This window comes from Oncorhynchus tshawytscha, linkage group LG14 (genome assembly GCF_018296145.1).
Source record: "Oncorhynchus tshawytscha isolate Ot180627B linkage group LG14, Otsh_v2.0, whole genome shotgun sequence".
NCBI lineage: Eukaryota > Metazoa > Chordata > Actinopteri > Salmoniformes > Salmonidae > Oncorhynchus > Oncorhynchus tshawytscha.
The window spans coordinates 1,592,164-1,608,845 of record NC_056442.1 but is presented as its reverse complement, the minus strand read 5'-3'; the positions used below and the strand labels follow the sequence as shown (position 1 = coordinate 1,608,845).

General features: G+C 47.8%; 1 protein-coding gene across 4 annotated transcripts in view; it reads right to left on the bottom strand.

Moving 5' to 3' along the window:
• Positions 1-12,316, bottom strand: part of LOC112266340 (serine/threonine-protein kinase 11-interacting protein) — a 53,420-nt gene extending 41,104 nt beyond the window's left edge. For 2 of the 4 annotated variants that reach the window (XM_042296724.1, XM_042296725.1), the window contains exons 1-16: positions 12,160-12,316; positions 11,771-11,878; positions 11,354-11,556; positions 10,985-11,059; positions 10,786-10,881; positions 10,592-10,699; positions 10,408-10,479; positions 10,160-10,289; positions 9,493-9,596; positions 8,768-8,857; positions 8,614-8,655; positions 8,313-8,489; positions 3,903-3,990; positions 1,641-2,111; positions 1,225-1,451; positions 888-998 (exon numbers count right to left, since the gene is read on the bottom strand). In XM_042296724.1, coding sequence (XP_042152658.1) covers positions 888-998; positions 1,225-1,451; positions 1,641-2,111; positions 3,903-3,990; positions 8,313-8,489; positions 8,614-8,655; positions 8,768-8,857; positions 9,493-9,596; positions 10,160-10,289; positions 10,408-10,479; positions 10,592-10,699; positions 10,786-10,881; positions 10,985-11,059; positions 11,354-11,556; positions 11,771-11,852 — 2,076 coding nt within the window. In that variant the 5' untranslated portion in view covers positions 11,853-11,878; positions 12,160-12,316. Of the gene's footprint in view, positions 1-887; positions 999-1,224; positions 1,452-1,640; positions 2,112-3,902; positions 3,991-8,312; positions 8,490-8,613; positions 8,656-8,767; positions 8,858-9,492; positions 9,597-10,159; positions 10,290-10,407; positions 10,480-10,591; positions 10,700-10,785; positions 10,882-10,984; positions 11,060-11,353; positions 11,557-11,770; positions 11,879-12,154 lie in introns of all 4 variants that reach the window. The other 2 variants (XM_042296726.1, XM_042296727.1) reach the window with 2 other exon arrangements.
• Between the last annotated feature and the right edge of the window lie 4,366 nt (positions 12,317-16,682).

Sequence of the window (16,682 nt, the reverse complement as noted above, 5' to 3'; positions counted from 1 at the left end):
ACAGAACATTCCAATGGCTGCTTACGTAAAACACACAAACAACAAGATAGATATCATTGGGCCTAATGAGCTAGGCCTGACCTGTAGGACTAATGGCAACATCCATGGAGTACTGACCACAGCCTTGTGGACGTTTTACAACTGTTTGGACGGATCCTTCTCTTCGCTAATGATGTGTGTGATCAGTCTCCGGTCTGCTGCCAGTAGAACATCCTAACCCATTCATTGATGATAGGCCCCGCTTTACTGAAGTTGCAAGCCAAGAAATTGCAAGACACAGTATCTCGCAATAGAATGCTGTTTTTGATTGCAGATAGGCCTAGTGCCCGGTTCTGACTCCGTCTGCCTGGTGGGCGACCTACAAATACTGCCCCTCCCTCTCCTCTCTGTCTGTCTGTCCCTTGCTATGAAAGATGTGAGTGTTTGTGTTCTCAGAAGTACGGCAACTTATCAGTCTCCTCCATTCCAAGAATACTGAATCTTAGGAGTCAATCTTGAAACTCAGAAATGGGAATCGACGTGCAAGGAGTCGAGGTATCAATTCTATGGAGTCGACACTCTCTAACACTACGTCATCATCGTTAACAGTTCGCAAAATGGCAGAGAAAGACAAGCGACAGCAGCGTAGTCCTGTATGGCAATACTTTCAGAAGTTAAATGAGAAGGAAATGCAGACTTTGAGAGGTGGAGTTGAGGTGCAGTAATGACAGTACAGGTGCAATGCTTAACCATCTGAAAGGGACGTACCAGGAGACCCAAAGCGTTGCTAGCAGCAGAGTAGCTGCATTGTGAATTCATGGTGGAGTTTAAATGGAAAACTGACTTTAAAAAAATGTCTGTTTAACCGGTAAGAACATTTTCCATTTGTCACATCCCTATTGTGTTACCTGCAGTGCCTCCTGGGGGTCATCATCCAGCATAACATAGCGTCTCCTCCTCCTCTCTCTGCTGATGTAACGGAAGTGAAGCTCTACCGCAGGAAGAGTTCGCTCCACCTCCTAGAGAGAGAACTATCTTTAGAACAAATACAAAACATATACTTCTTTCATCATTTCAGGCAACAACAAAAATAAAATAAATCACCCCCCTTCCTCTCGGCATAATTCCCCTCCCCAACCATGTCTCCCACCACTCACCTTTCCTCTCCTTCCATCCCTCCTCCCCTCCCCTCACTCTCTTTCCTTCCATCCTCCCTCCCTCCCCCATTCCCCTCCCGCTCCTCACCCTCTCAGTCCAGGTGACCTGGGACATGGTGAACCTCCCCAGACTGTCCAACTCTAGCCGGGCCTGCAACTGACCCCTGCTCATGTCCACCTCCAGGACGTGTCTTGGCTTGACCCTGAGGAACACAGGACACTGGGCCCTGTTCTTCCTCCTCAGCCCCTCCTCCTCCTCCTCCTCCTCGTCTGATGATGATAGTACTCCCACAAGCAGGGGGTGACACAGGTCAACTAGAGACAGACGAAAGAGAGGTCAAAGGTTGGCTCAGCATTGCCCAATCAGTTCCTTTGGAACCCCCCAGTCTTTGCACATTTTGGTTGTATTCCCACTCTAGCACAGCTGGTTGGACTAGTTGAAGCTGGATGATAAGTTGTCTACTTCAATCAGGTGTGCTACTGCTAGTTCTGAAGTGCTCCTACCTCCCAAGTCCTCCTCCTCTTCTTCTCTGGTGTCCGTGGGTGTCGCCGGTGTCCCCTCTAACCCCTGACCCAGTCCCTCTGCCATAGTAGTCTCCAGGGTGGACTCTGTGTGCCCGAGGCTGTGGTCAGGCCACTGGAGGGTGGACTCTGTCTCCAGATCTGCATCCCAGTCTGAGGCCTCCTCCTTGGGCTCAGACGAGAGCAGCGGTGGGGGTAGAACCTCCGGGACTTCCAGCTCTGGAGAAGGGGGCTTAAAGGTGGCGGGGCTCGCCTGGATGGGGCTGTTGTTGGTTGGGGAGGGGGTGTCACAGAGACTGTTGTTGAGGTGTGGAGGAGCTGGCCTGTACGCCTTGTCTAGGGTGGCGATTGGCGCCCCCTCTAGGTGATGCTGGTAGCGCAGCCAATCTTCACCCAGTTGGTCCCTGAAACTGTCCATGCGTTCAATCTCCTTCTGGTGAGGGAGAACGATGTCTGAGGGGAGAGAGAGGAGGTTTATGTTATATATACACTGCTCAAAAAAATAAAGGGAACACTAAAATAACACATCCTAGATCTGAATGAATGAAATATTCTTATTAAATACTTTTTTCTTTACATAGTTGAATGTGCTGACAACAAAATCACACAAAAATTATCGATGGAAATCAAATTTATCAACCCATGGAGGTCTGGATTTGGAGTCACACTCAAAATTAAAGTGGAAAACCACACTACAGGCTGATCCAACATTGATATAATGTCCTTAAAACAAGTCAAAATGAGGCTCAGTAGTGTGTGTGGCCTCCACGTGCCTGTATGACCTCCCTACAATGCCTGGGCATGCTCCTGATGAGGTGGCGGATGGTCTCCTGAGGGATTTCCTCCCAGACCTGGACTAAAGCATCCGCCAACTCCTGGACAGTCTGTGGTGCAACGTGGCGTTGGTGGATGGAGCGAGACATGATGTCCCAGATGTGCTCCATTGGATTCAGGTCTGGGGAACGGGCGGGCCAGTCCATAGCATCAATGCCTTCCTCTTGCAGGAACTGCTGACACACTCCAGCCACATGAGGTCTAGCATTGTCTTGCATTAGGAGGAACCCAGGGCCAACCGCAACAGCAGATGGTCTCACAAGGGGTCTGAGGATCTCATCTCGGTACCTAATGGCAGTCAGGCTACCTCTGGCGAGCACATGGAGGGCTGTGCGGCCCCCCAAAGAAATGCCACCCCACACCATGACTGACCCACCGCCAAACCGGTCATGCTGGAGGATGTTGCAGGCAGCAGAACGTTCTCCACGGCGTCTCCAGACTCTGTCACGTCTGTCACATGTGCTCAGTGTGAACCTGCTTTCATCTGTGAAGAGCACAGGGCGCCAGTGGCGAATCTGCCAGTCTTGGTGTTCTCTGGCAAATGCCAAACATCCTGCACGGTGTTGGGCTGTAAGCACAACCCCCACCTGTGGACGTCGGGCACTCATTCCACCCTCATGGAGTCTGCTCAAACGGTCAGAAACAGACATGCACATTTGTGGATGCTCCTCCTTGCACAAAGGCGGAGGTAGCGGTCCTGCTGCTGGGTTGTTGCCCTCCTACGGTCTCCTCCACGTCTCCTGATGTACCTGCCTGTCTTCTGGTAGCGCCTCCATGCTCTGGACACTACGCTGACAGACACAGCAAACCTTCTTGCCACAGCTCGCATTGATGTGCCATCCTGGATGAGCTGCACTATCTGAAAACGTGTGTGAGTTGTAGACTCCGTCTCATGCTACCACTAGAGTGAAAGCACCGCCAGCATTCAAAAGTGACCAAAACATCATCCAGGAAGCATAGGAACTGAGAAGTGGTCTGTGGTCCCCACCTGCAGAACCACTCCTTTATTGGGGGTGTCTTGCTAATTGCCTATAATTTCCACCTATTGTCTATTCCATTTGCACAACAGCATCTGAAATTTATTGTCAATCAGTGTTGCTTCCTTCCTAAGTGGACAGTTTGATTTCACAGAAGTGTGATTGACTTGGAGTTATATTGTGTTGTTTAAGTGTTCCCTTTATTTTTGTTGAGCAGTATATATATATATATATATATATATAACGCTAATTAAATACTTAAAAATCATACAATGTGATTTTCTGGATTTTTGTTTTAGATTCCGTCTCTCACTGTTGAAGTGTACCTATGATAAAAATGACAGACCTCTACATGCTTAGGAAGTAGGAAAACCTGCAAAATCGAGTGTATCAAATACTTGTTCTCCCTACTGTATATATAGTAAACGTTTACCTTGTATAGAGGACTGTGGTCTGGGTTCATAGTCATAGTCGTAGTCACTGGGCTCTGAGATGCTAGCCCGTCTCACCCTCACCTTACTCTGAAACAACACAGATGGATATATATATATATATATATTATACACACGACATTCCAGAAACATGCTCCTTCTCCTCTGCCTGTATTGATTTGCTCATTCCAAATGGACCTTAACCCTTAGACACCCCCTAGGTACCCCCTAGCCCCCTTACCCCGTAGACACGCCCTATCCCCCTTACCCTGTAGACACCCCCTAGCCCCATAGGTACCCCTTACCCCGTAGACACCCCCTAGCCCCCTTACCCCGTAGACACCCCCTAGCCCCCTAGACACCCCCTTACCCCGTAGACACCCCCTAGCCCCCTTACCCCGTAGACACCCCCTAGCCCCCTTACCCGGTAGGTACCCCTAGCCCCCTTACCCCGTAGGAACCCCATTGCCCCGTAGGTACTAAACAATATCATAACCGCCATCGATAAAAGACAGTACTGTGCAGCCGTCTTCATCGACCTTGCCAAGGCTTTCGACTCTGTCAATCACCATATTCTTATCGGCAGACTCAGTAGCCTCTGTTTTTCTGATGACTGCCTTGCCTGGTTCACCAACTACTTTGCAGACAGAGTTCAGTGTGTCAAATCGGAGGGCATGCTGTCCGGTCCTCTGGCAGTCTCTATGGGGGTGCCACAGGGTTCAATTCTCGGGCCGACTCCTTTCTCTGTGTATATCAATGATGTTGCTCTTGCTGCGGGCGATTCCCTGATCCACCTCTACGCAGACGACACCATTCTGTATACTTCTGGCCCTTCCTTGGACACTGTGCTATCTAACCTCCAAACGAGCTTCAATGCCATACAACACTCTTTCCGTGGCCTCCAACTGCTCTTAAACGCTAGTAAAACCAAATGCATGCTTTTCAACCGTTCGCTGTCTGCACCCGCACGCCCGACTAGCATCACCACCCTGGATGGTTCCGACCTAGAAAATGTGGACATCTATAAGTACCTAGGTGTCTGGCTAGACTGTAAACTCTCTTTCCAGACTCATATCAAACATCTCCAATCTAAAATCAAATCTAGAGTCGGCTTTCTATTCCGCAACAAAGCCTCCTTCACTCACGCCGCCAAATTTACCCTAGTAAAACTGACTATCCTACCGATCCTCGACTTTGGCGATGTCATCTACAAAATAGCTTCCAACACTCTACTCAGCAAACTTGATGCAGTTTATCACAGTGCCATCCGTTTTGTTACTAAAGCACCTTATACCACCCACCACTGCGACCTGTATGCTCTAGTCGGCTGGCCCTCGCTACATATTCGTCGCCAGACCCACTGGCTCCAGGTCATCTACAAGTCCATGCTAGGTAAAGCTCCGCCTTATCTCAGTTCACTGGTCACGATGGCAACACCCACCCGTAGCACGCGCTCCAGCAGGTGTATCTCACTGATCATCCCTAAAGCCAACACCTCATTTGGCCACCTTTTATTCCAGTTCTCTGCTGCCTGTGACTGGAACAAATTGCAAAAATCGCTGAAGTTGGAGACTTATCTCCCTCACCAACTTCAAACATCTGCTCTCTAAGCTGCTAGCCGATTGCTGCAGCTGTACATAGTCCATCGGTAAATAGCCCACCCAATTTTACCTACCTCTTCCCCATACTGTTTATATTTATTTACTTTTCTTCTCTTTTGCACACCAATATCTCTACCTGTACATGACCATCTGATCATTTATCACTCCAGTGTTAATCTGCAAAATTGTAATTATTCTCCTACCTCCTCATGCCTTTTGCACACAATGTATATAGACTCTTTTTTTCTTCTACTGTGTTATTGACTTGTTAATTGTTTACTCCATGTGTAACTCTGTGTTGTCTGTTCACACTGCTATGCTTTATCTTGGCCAGGTCGCAGTTGCAAATGAGAACTTGTTCTCAACTAGCCTACCTGGTTAAATAAAGGTGAAATAAAAAAAATGTATAAAAAAGGTACTCCCTAGCCCCCTTACCCCGTAGACATCCCCTAGCCCCGTAGACATCCCCTAGCCCCGTAGGTACCCCCTAGCCCCCTTACCCCGTAGACACGCCCCCTATACCCCTAGCCCCCTTACCCTGTAGACACCCCTAGCCCCATAGGTACCCCTAGCCCCCTTACCCCGTAGACACCCACTAGCCCCGTAGGTACCCCTAGCCCCCTTACCCCGTAGACACCCACTAGCCCCGTAGGTACCCCCTAGCCCCCTTACCCCGTAGACACCCACTAGCCCCGTAGGTAACCCCTAGCCCCCTTACCCCGTAGACACCCATTAGCCCCGTAGGTAACCCCTAGCCCCATTACCCCGTAGACACCCACTAGCCCCGTAGGTACCCCCTAGCCCCCTTACCCCGTAGACACCCACTAGCCCCGTAGGTACCCCCTAGCCCCCTTACCCCGTAGACACCCACTAGCCCCGTAGGTAACCCCTAGCCCCCTTACCCCGTAGACACCCACTAGCCCCGTAGGTACCCCTAGCCCCCTTACCCCGTAGACACCCACTAGCCCCGTAGGTACCCCCCCCTAGCCCCCTTACCCCGTAGACACCCACTAGCCCCGTAGGTACCCCTAGCCCCCTTACCCCGTAGACACCCACTAGCCCTGTAGGTACCTCCTAGCCCCCTTACCCCGTAGACACCCACTAGCCCCGTAGGTACCCCCTAGACACCCACTAGCCCCGTAGGGTAGCCCCCCCCTAGACACCCACCAGCCCCGTAGGTACCTCCTAGCCCCCTTACCCCGTAGACACCCACTAGCCCCATAGACACCCACTAGCCCCGTAGGGGACACCCCTAGCCCCGTAGGTACCCCCATAGCCCCCTTACCCCGTAGACACCACTAGCCCCGTAGGGTACCCCATAGCCCCCTTACCCCGTAGACACCTACTAGCCCCGTAGGTACCCCCTAGCCCCCTTACCCCGTAGACACCCACTAGCCCCGTAGGTACCCCCTAGCCCCCTTACCCCGTAGACACCCACTAGCCCCGTAGGTACCCCTAGCCCCCTTACCCCGTAGACACCCACTAGCCCGTAGGTACCCCCTAGCCCCCTTACCCCGTAGACACCCACTAGCCCCGTAGGTACCCCTAGCCCCCTTACCCCGTAGACACCCACTAGCCCCGTAGGGTCCTAGCCCCCTACCCCGTAGACCCCACTAGCCCCGTAGACACCCCTAGCCCCTAGGTACCCCTAGCCCCGTAGGTACCCCATAGCCCCCTTACCCCGTAGACACCCACTAGCCCCGTAGGTACCCCCTAGCCCCCTTACCCCGTAGACACCCACTAGCCCCGTAGGTACCCCCTAGCCCCCTTACCCCGTAGACACCCACTAGCCCCGTAGGTACCCCTAGCCCCCTTACCCCCGTAGCCACCCCCTAGCCCCCTTACCCCGTAGACACCCACTAGCCCCGTAGACACCCCCTAGCCCCCTTACCCCGTAGACACCCACTAGCCCCGTAGACACCCCTAGCCCCCTTACCCCGTAGACACCCACTAGCCCCGTAGGGTAGCCCCCTAGCCCCGTAGACACCCCCTAGCCCCGTAGACACCCCCTAGCCCCGTAGGTAGACCCCCTAGCCCCGTAGACACCCCCTAGCCCCGTAGACACCCCCTAGCCCCGTAGGTACCCCCTAGCCCCGTAGGTACCCCCCCCGTAGCCCCCTTAGCCCCGTAGGTACCCCCTAGCCCCTTACCCCGTAGGTACCCCACCTAGCCCCCTTACCCCGTAGGTACCACCTAGCCCCCTTACCCCGTAGGTACCACCTAGCCCCCTTACCCCGTAGGTACCACCTAGCCCCCTTACCCCGCAGGTACCACCTAGCCCCCTTACCCCGTAGGTACCACCTAGCCCCCTTACCCCGTAGGTACCACCTAGCCCCCTTACCCCGTAGGTACCACCTAGCCCCCTTACCCCGTAGGTACCACCTAGCCCCCTTACCCCGTAGGTACCACCTAGCCCCTTACCCCGTAGGTACCACCTAGCCCCCTTACCCCGTAGGTACCACCTAGCCCCCTTACCCCGTAGGTACCACCTAGCCCCCTTACCCCGTAGGTACCACCTAGCCCCCTTACCCCGTAGGTACCACCTAGCCCCCTTACCCCGTAGGTACCACCTAGCCCCCTTACCCCGTAGGTACCCCCTAGCCCCCTTACCCCGTAGGTACATCCTAGCCCCCTTACCCCATAGGTACCACCTAGCCCCCTTACCCTGTAGGATCTTGATCCTATCAGAGGGTTAGTTAAAGCTATTAACATGTATTTTTTCTAACTGGTCAGTGTTTTAAGAGGTACACAGAGTGGCTAGGGGATGAGGACAGACCCCCAGCTTCTCAAGGAGCTGTGTAGCTGACTTACCTTGGCTTTCTTCTTGCGTTGTCGTGTCACTCCTACCTCGCTGACCGACAGGCTGTCACTCAACTCCCCGCCCCCGCTGGACACTACTTCCTGGTTACCCCGCTCTGGAGCCCTGGTGATCAAGGGTGAGGCCTGGGACTGAAGCTGCCCAATCAGCTGTCCCGGTTTGGGTAGCACCTGAAGGTGGTACAAAAGTGGCGAATCCCACAAATTAACTTAAAGTGGACATCAACAAGTGACCAAACAAGACTAGAGAAGTGTTGAGTATATGCCTGCTGACCCACAGGAGTGGTCTACTCACTGACAACTCTGAAGAGGAGAGAGGGCTGCTGTCCAGTCTGAGCTAGAGGTGAGAGATAATATTAAACTCGAGGAGGAGACAGAGAATCATGAAAAAAAAGACTGGGTCCAAATTCAGCTTTCCGATTTTTTTTCCGAACCCCCCTCTCACTCACTCTGAGGTAGGCAGCCTTGGGGGAGAGGTGGCGGACAGTGCGGGTTCTGTGGGTCTTCTGGAAGAACAGTGGGTTGCCCTTCAGATTCAGCTAAGAAGAGACAGAGGCTACAGGTCAGTGGGTCTGGGATAACAATGAGGCTACAGGTCAGTGGGTCTGGGATAACAATGAGGCTACAGGTCAGTGGGTCTGGGATAACAATGAGGCTACAGGTCAGTGGGTCTGGGATAACAATGAGGCTACAGGTCAGTGGGTCTGGGATAACAATGAGGCTACAGGTCAGTGGGTCTGGGATAACAATGAGGCTACAGGTCAGTGGGTCTGGGATAACAATGAGGCTACAGGTCAGTGGGTCTGGGATAACAATGAGGCTAGGCAGGTCAGTGGGTCTGGGATAACACTGAGGCTACAGGTCAGTGGGTCTGGGATAACACAGAGGCTACAGGTCAGTGGGTCTGGGATAACAATGAGGCTACAGGTCAGTGGGTCTGGGATAACACTGAGGCTACAGGTCAGTGGGTCTGGGATAACACTGAGGCTACAGGTCAGTGGGTCTGGGATAACAATGAGGCTACAGGTCAGTGGGTCTGGGATAACAATGAGGCTACAGGTCAGTGGGTCTGGGATAACACTGAGGCTACAGGTCAGTGGGTCTGGGATAACACAGAGGCTGTCACACAGTAAACTACTGATAAGCACACTTCGAAGTTCTCTCTCTCCTTCACCATGTTGAGACTGTGCAGCATAGACAGAGGAGCCAGCTGGGAGTGATCCAGTAGCAGGTTGTAGGCCAAGTCCAGGTGCTGTAGGGACGACAACTGCTCCACTCCTACATAGGGTCACAGTCACACACACAAATCCGATATCTAAGCATCTCATACTGAGACGGGGGCAGAGTCAGCCATCCAAGACTAACAGAGACTTAGAGAGTACACTGAACAATAGGGAGACGGTTGGGGGAGAGAGATGGGCAGATAGGCAGTACTGGCAAACAAACGCTGGAGTATGCCAGTATATTAATATATTCCTAGCTTCCTGTTTATCTATAGCCCCCAACTGTTTGTGGACACAAGGCTGTAAACAGATCCAAGGCTTTGATTGGCTGATGTTCTTGTCTTGTACAAGGCATTGATTGTCTGAAGTCCCTCTCTGTTCCAATACTGGTAGAGGTCATGCATAACAGATAGTCTTGAGGGAATTTGCAGATGGAATACTATTGCTAACTATTTGGTATTGATGATTTTTGGCATACGTTTTAGGGATAATATCAATATTAGGGCTGTGGTAAAAAAAAGAAAAGTTTTTTAAATATCCCATTATCCGTAGAGAAACCACCATACTATCATTCATTATAGCATGACCAGATGGTGTCTATCAGAGGTGTTACAGTACCGTTGATGGTCTCCAGCTCGTTGTTTCTGAGGATGAGAGTGAGGAGTTTGGCTCTGGAGCTCAAGCCCAGCGTTGGTGCTCTCTGGAGATTGTTAAAGCCCAGGTTGAGGTGCTCTAGCTCACTCAGAGGCTGAGAGAGGAGGAGGAGAGAGACAGTAGATATGGAGATAGCCCAGTGCAGTAACTTACTGCATGTCTCCAACTCTGACCCCTCTCAACACACAGACACAAAACCTATCCAGAAATACCTTGAGAAAGTCAGCACACTCCTGGATTTTATTGTGACTAAGATCCAGAGACTTCAGAACATTCAGTAAACTCTAAAAAAGGCAGAGTGACTCACATTAAAACATGGCCAAAAAAGTGATACACATTAAAAACAAATGTCAAAGTCAGTGAATAAATAAACCAGAGAGCAGGAGCATGTCTTACCAGTGACTCATCCAGGCAGACTATAGCGTTGTAGCTGAAGTTGAGGGTGTGCAGCTCCAGCCAGGGCAGTGCAGAGCTGAGGTCTCCTCCACACAGAGACAGTAGCTCCTGTAACAATAACACTGGCTCAAACTCCAACACAAAGGGGTCTGTTATTCAGAAAGAGAAAACGGTGAAGTGTGTGTGTGTGTTACCTCCAGGGAACTGAGGCTCTTGGAGCAGGTGAAGACCTCTAACTGAGAGTAGACTCCCCTCAGGTCCTCCAGACAGTGAGGGGGGATACGCTTCAACTGGGAGACAGAACAACAGGCCCAGAGTAAGCCAGATTCATCTATATACAACATTTATACTGTTTTGTTACAAAGGAGAAGCGCACACATTTTCCTCCCATACCTCTAAGGACTTGAGAGACTTGAAAGGAAAGATCTTGACCACTGACTGAAGCCTCGACCCTGGTGGATTGATGAGCTAGAAATGAAAAACCAAAGGCCAAAGAACATTATATAGAATGCTAAAGCGCCACCTTGTGGCTCAATGAAATTCCCTAAGATGTCCACTTAATTCAGTTTTATAGTTGGAACATTTTTGTTTATGAAGTGCTGAGCAATTTATGCATACATCTATTACAAAACTGTTCACAAATAGAGCACACACACACACACACACACACACACACACACACACACACACACACACACACACACACACACACACACACACACACACACACACACACACACACACACACACACACACACACACCTTGAGGGAGACAGTCTTCTGCAGCACGTCGAACAGGAACTGGAGCTGCAGTAGGGAGGTGGTGTCAGCAGGGTGTGAGGGCAGAGCCAGGAAGCCATGTTGGTGAGTCCTGGAGAGGAGGTACTGCTCAAACAGACGACCTAGGTGCTGCAGAGAGTCTGCCTGTAGAGTCAGGGTACTGCTGCCGTCCAGCACAGATGCACCTGGAGAGACAATGTTAACACACCACTTAAAACCAGCAGTTATAATGCAACATAAAATATATGAAGCATGTAGCTACAGTATAGCTATGAGGCCCTAATAATTTCTAACAACGTCAAAGAACAGATTAGCAGGTCTGGGATAACAGGGGCTATGTCCAGAATACGTTTTGGGAGACAGACATGATTTCAAGAGAGGGTGGTGATGTTACTATACCATGATTCCGAAGCAGAGTGGCCAAGCTGTTGACAAGGGTGGGTTGGCCATTGTGACATCCAGCCATCCTGCAGGTAAACATAGATGAGAAGACCGAGACAGATGATTCTGGAGAAATGTGACACGTGCAAACAACCCAAACATTAGCAGAAATTGTTCAAATAAAAATACGTTCTCAACTTACAGTATAGAGATGGACGCTAACTTGTAGAATACTGGTTAAATACCAGCTAGCTTGTTAGCTACATTGCAATGCAGGACCTGCAGTTGTTTGTGAACGTTAAACTGGGCTACTCACAAAGCCAACACGAATCTATCTCTAGCTAGCTGTTGTAGCTGTCTTGGATAGCATTCCACAGACTATTTCTTGAGACAACAACATACCTTACCTATCTTATGTGACAGTCAAGCAGTGGTCAACATCGACATTCCCTTCCGATTGGCAGCAATACGACAAAAACATCAGTCAAATAACTTCAAGTGTACTCGGTTGTCGATGTTGACATCTTCACTTGGACTGATGTCACGTGAGGAAGTTTCGAAAAAAATATACAGTGGCCCGGAGAAACCAAATTTCAAAAGGCTGAAACAGGCGTTTTCGTAACTTGTGCCAATCAATGGAAATTGAAATGTTATAAATTAGCGAGACATCTCTAAAAAAAAATGTACAAAATATGACTCAAATTTCAGATTCAGTCTGATTTCTTGGCTATAGCCACCACTAGATGGCTCCCTACCTTAAGAAGCAGGATCAAATCATAGGGGATCAACAATATTTACTTTATGACAGTGACAACGCAATGGGGCATTTCCAATTTGCTCATTTGTTAATCTTTATTAAGTGCATTCTGAGAACACTCAGCACATCTTTCTGGTATGCTTTATCACCCTTTTAAAATGTTCTGGATGTTATCTTTACAATGGAGTGGAAGGACAATACACAGTTTTCAACACTGCAAGAAGTAGCCAGATGTAACTATGCAAGGCACGCAAAATAGTATTGTTTAGCCTACTAAAGACTTTTAACAAATTTGTAATTGTGAGTAATTAAGTAAAGTAAGCATTTTTACAAATAGGCCTACTACCAATGCCTTTGCGGGGATCCTTTAAGTTTCCACCTTTTATACCAAATGTCCAAAACTAAGTGGTTTCTCTAATATAAGCCTGTACCATTCATGTCTTGTTGCTAGGCAACACATACGCACGCACACGCACACACAAGACAATATTTTTCCATTCGGGACTGGGGATGTTTCCATGTAAGGATTTATGTACGGTAATTTGGTAAACATTTCCATCCACTGAGATACTCTGGCAGGAAAGGTTCTCTGCAGACCAAGCATGCACTGAAAGCATGTTGGGACTGTTTCAAATTCTCAGATTTTTGGGATTGCATTAAAATCAAGCAATATGATTTATGTTATAGAAAACATGGACCAACTAAACATTGTGGATTAGTTGGTTGCATTTTTATGGGTGGAAATGCCTTCTAAAAAAATCTCTAATTGTGTGACCTTGATTTTCCATTTCAGTTTAGACCATTCAGTCTGCCATCTTCTGTTTGGAATTCTCAATGTATGATCATATGGTTACAGAAGTAAACAAATACACAATGCTTAGGTTATGTTTAGATGTTTAGATGTCTTTGTGTGTATGAAGTGTTGGATTACGTTTATATTGGCCCATAGATCTGGGAATAAAAAGTTTTCCACAATCCTCAGCATTTCTCTATTTATCCAATCAGTGACTCAGTCAAATGAATGTCAATTAAGTCTAATCAACACAGTAAATAAACCATGCTCCTTCACTGTCCAAACGCTGCTCTCGAAATGGAAGAACAATACCAGACCATCCCCCAGCAAGCACAGGTAACCTAGCCTGGAACCTAGCCTGGAACTCCTGGACCCTGGCCTGGAACCTAGCCTGGAACCTAACCTAGTCCCACATCTGTTTGGGCTATTTTTTTGTGTGACACTTACCAAAAGGGTTGACAAAACAGCACAAAAAATATCTGGGACCAGGCTACGGAAAACCTCCACCTCCTTTGTGGCCTTTTGCACAGTAGGCTACATGTAAATACAACATGGTTGTAAAACGATTCCTCTATTGGCTCATAATTGGTAGAGAACAGAGGGATGATTCACGATCGGGACATGTCAAGTCAAGGCTTTTCTTCGTCCAGAACAAGGTCAAAGGACCATATCACTGTCCCTTTTGTCTTCACTGCATTCCAAGGGCTTGTTTTAACTGTTGCAAGTGAACCAGTGCGGTTTACTTTTAGCCCTGAACAAATCAGGCCTGTTAGAAGGCTTCGGCAGGTTGGATTACAGCTTTCTTGGATCTGTTGTAGCAGTTTACTGTACTGTACTGTACTGTACTGTACTGTACTGTACTGTACTGTACTGTACTGTACTGTACTGTACATCAGAGAGAGAGAGAGAGAGAGAGAGAGAGAGAGAGAGCGAGCGAAACCTCACTAGTAAAATATAACATGTGAGTCAGTAAACTTCTCAGGTCACAATTCATCACAATACAAACACAGGGTGTGCCCAGGCATCAGGCCAGGCTACTGTTCTTATACATTATAGTCATTATAGCCAGGATACTGTTCTAATACATTATAGTCATTATAGCCAGGATACTGTTCTAATACATTATAGTCATTATAGCCAGGATACTGTTCTAATACATTATAGTCATTATAGCCAGGATACTGTTCTAATACATTATAGTCATTATAGCCAGGATACTGTTCTAATACATTATAGTCATTATAGCCAGGATACTGTTCTAATACATTATAGTCATTATAGCCAGGATACTGTTCTAATACATTATAGTCAGTATAGCCAGGATACTGTTCTAATACATTATAGTCATTATAGCCAGGAGACTGTTCTAATACATTATAGTCAGTATAGCCAGGATACTGTTCTAATACATTATAGTCATTATAGCCAGGATACTGTTCTAATACATTATAGTCATTATAGCCAGGAGACTGTTCTAATACATTATAGTCAGTATAGCCAGGATACTGTTCTAATACATTATAGTCATTATAGCCAGGATACTGTTCTAATACATTATAGTCATTATAGCCAGGATACTGTTCTAATACATTATAGTCAGTATAGCCAGGATACTGTTCTAATACATTATAGTCAGTATAGCCAGGATACTGTTCTAATACATTATAGTCAGTATAGCCAGGATACTGTTCTAATACATTATAGTCATTATAGCCAGGATACTGTTCTAATACATTATAGTCATTATAGCCAGGATACTGTTCTAATACATTATAGTCAGTATAGCCAGGATACTGTTCTAATACATTATAGTCAGTATAGCCAGGATACTGTTCTAATACATTATAGTCAGTATAGCCAGGATACTGTTCTAATATATACAAATATAAACAGGTCATCCAACTGTCCTAGGCCCATATCGGAAATATGCCCTTTTCTAATCAAAGGGATTTCTGCTCAGTGTCGTAATGTTTCACTTCATATCAATCAAATGTTATTCGTCATATGCTTCGTTAACAGCAGGTGTGGACTAACAGTGAAATGCCAACTTACACATATTGAAATGAACTATAGCTCTTTACATATGCATAGAAACAGATAATATATTCATTCACTGCATGTGGAGATCTCACCCAGCACTCACTATCAATGTGGACCTGTACTTTATCTAGTGTGTATATTGACATAATAATTCTGGGGGGAATTTTAGGTAGCTGAACTTGATGGGAATGGCATTGCAATAACCACTGGCCAGATACTGTGGCCTGTTACCCCATTACCTGGTGGCCGTCCCCAGACACTGGGCAAACTTTAGCCCCAGGCCTTGTTTATAAACCAGGCCTTCTCTGCTTCTTCTCCCCAATGTTGCTTTTTATAAAATGACATATGAGGTTCTATGCAAACACCCCCAGCATCATCCAGATGCCCCCCAAGATACTGGCCCCTTCAGAAGGCCCCTTTCTCCTCGCGTCCGCCCTCAAGGCCGAGCCGGGATGCCGACCATAAATAGGTGAAATACCATGAAATCAGAGGGCACCCACAAAACAAAATAATCCACATTTATATCTGTGACTCCCTGCCTGGCTGGAGAGTATGGTTACAGTATATATGCAATGTTTATTTCTGTGCCCTTAAATAAACAGCAATTAGTCTCCCGGGCAACCACAGCACTCACTGGACGGGTTAATGGGAGCTTGTTTGGTATGTAAGCACGACATCTCAGCGCCTGGCCCCAGCTGATCAATAGGCAACATACACAGCGCCCACCAGGTAGGGAATGGCATGCAGCGTCTGGGCAGGGCTTTCATTAAGTGTCAATGGACATGGAAGGAATGCTTTTTGTTTATGTCTGTTTGTTTATTTATTTTCTGGGAGAGGGTGCATGCTGATAAAAATAAACATGCTACAGTATGGAATATTGCCTCTCTCAGTCTCAGGCCCAGCCAAGAGAATGCTGCCTCGTTTTCCTCCATTGAGTTGCATGATACTACCACATAGAACATTCTCTTCTTGCCTTTCCCTATTGTACAGTGTATTTTTTGCACATTTCCAACAATAGTACTATTACAAATAGGCTGCATAGCCTATAACGCGGATAGTATCTAGAACTGACATGTCTTAGTTTCCATTGTTCAGAATCATTTTAAATAGAACGTTTATAGGGCATCACTTCAGTGTATCCTATGTGTGTTTGGGTTTGTCTGACAGTTATTTCTGCTTGTTGTAATAAATCACCAAATCTATCTATATACAGGCCTCATCAACATCAACAGTTGGCCAGAGACATAATGTAAGTTGATTACAAAATAACAAGTCATTTGGACTGGTCTTAGGTATACTTGTGCATGAAAATTTGAGAGGCTATATAATATTTTCGTCAT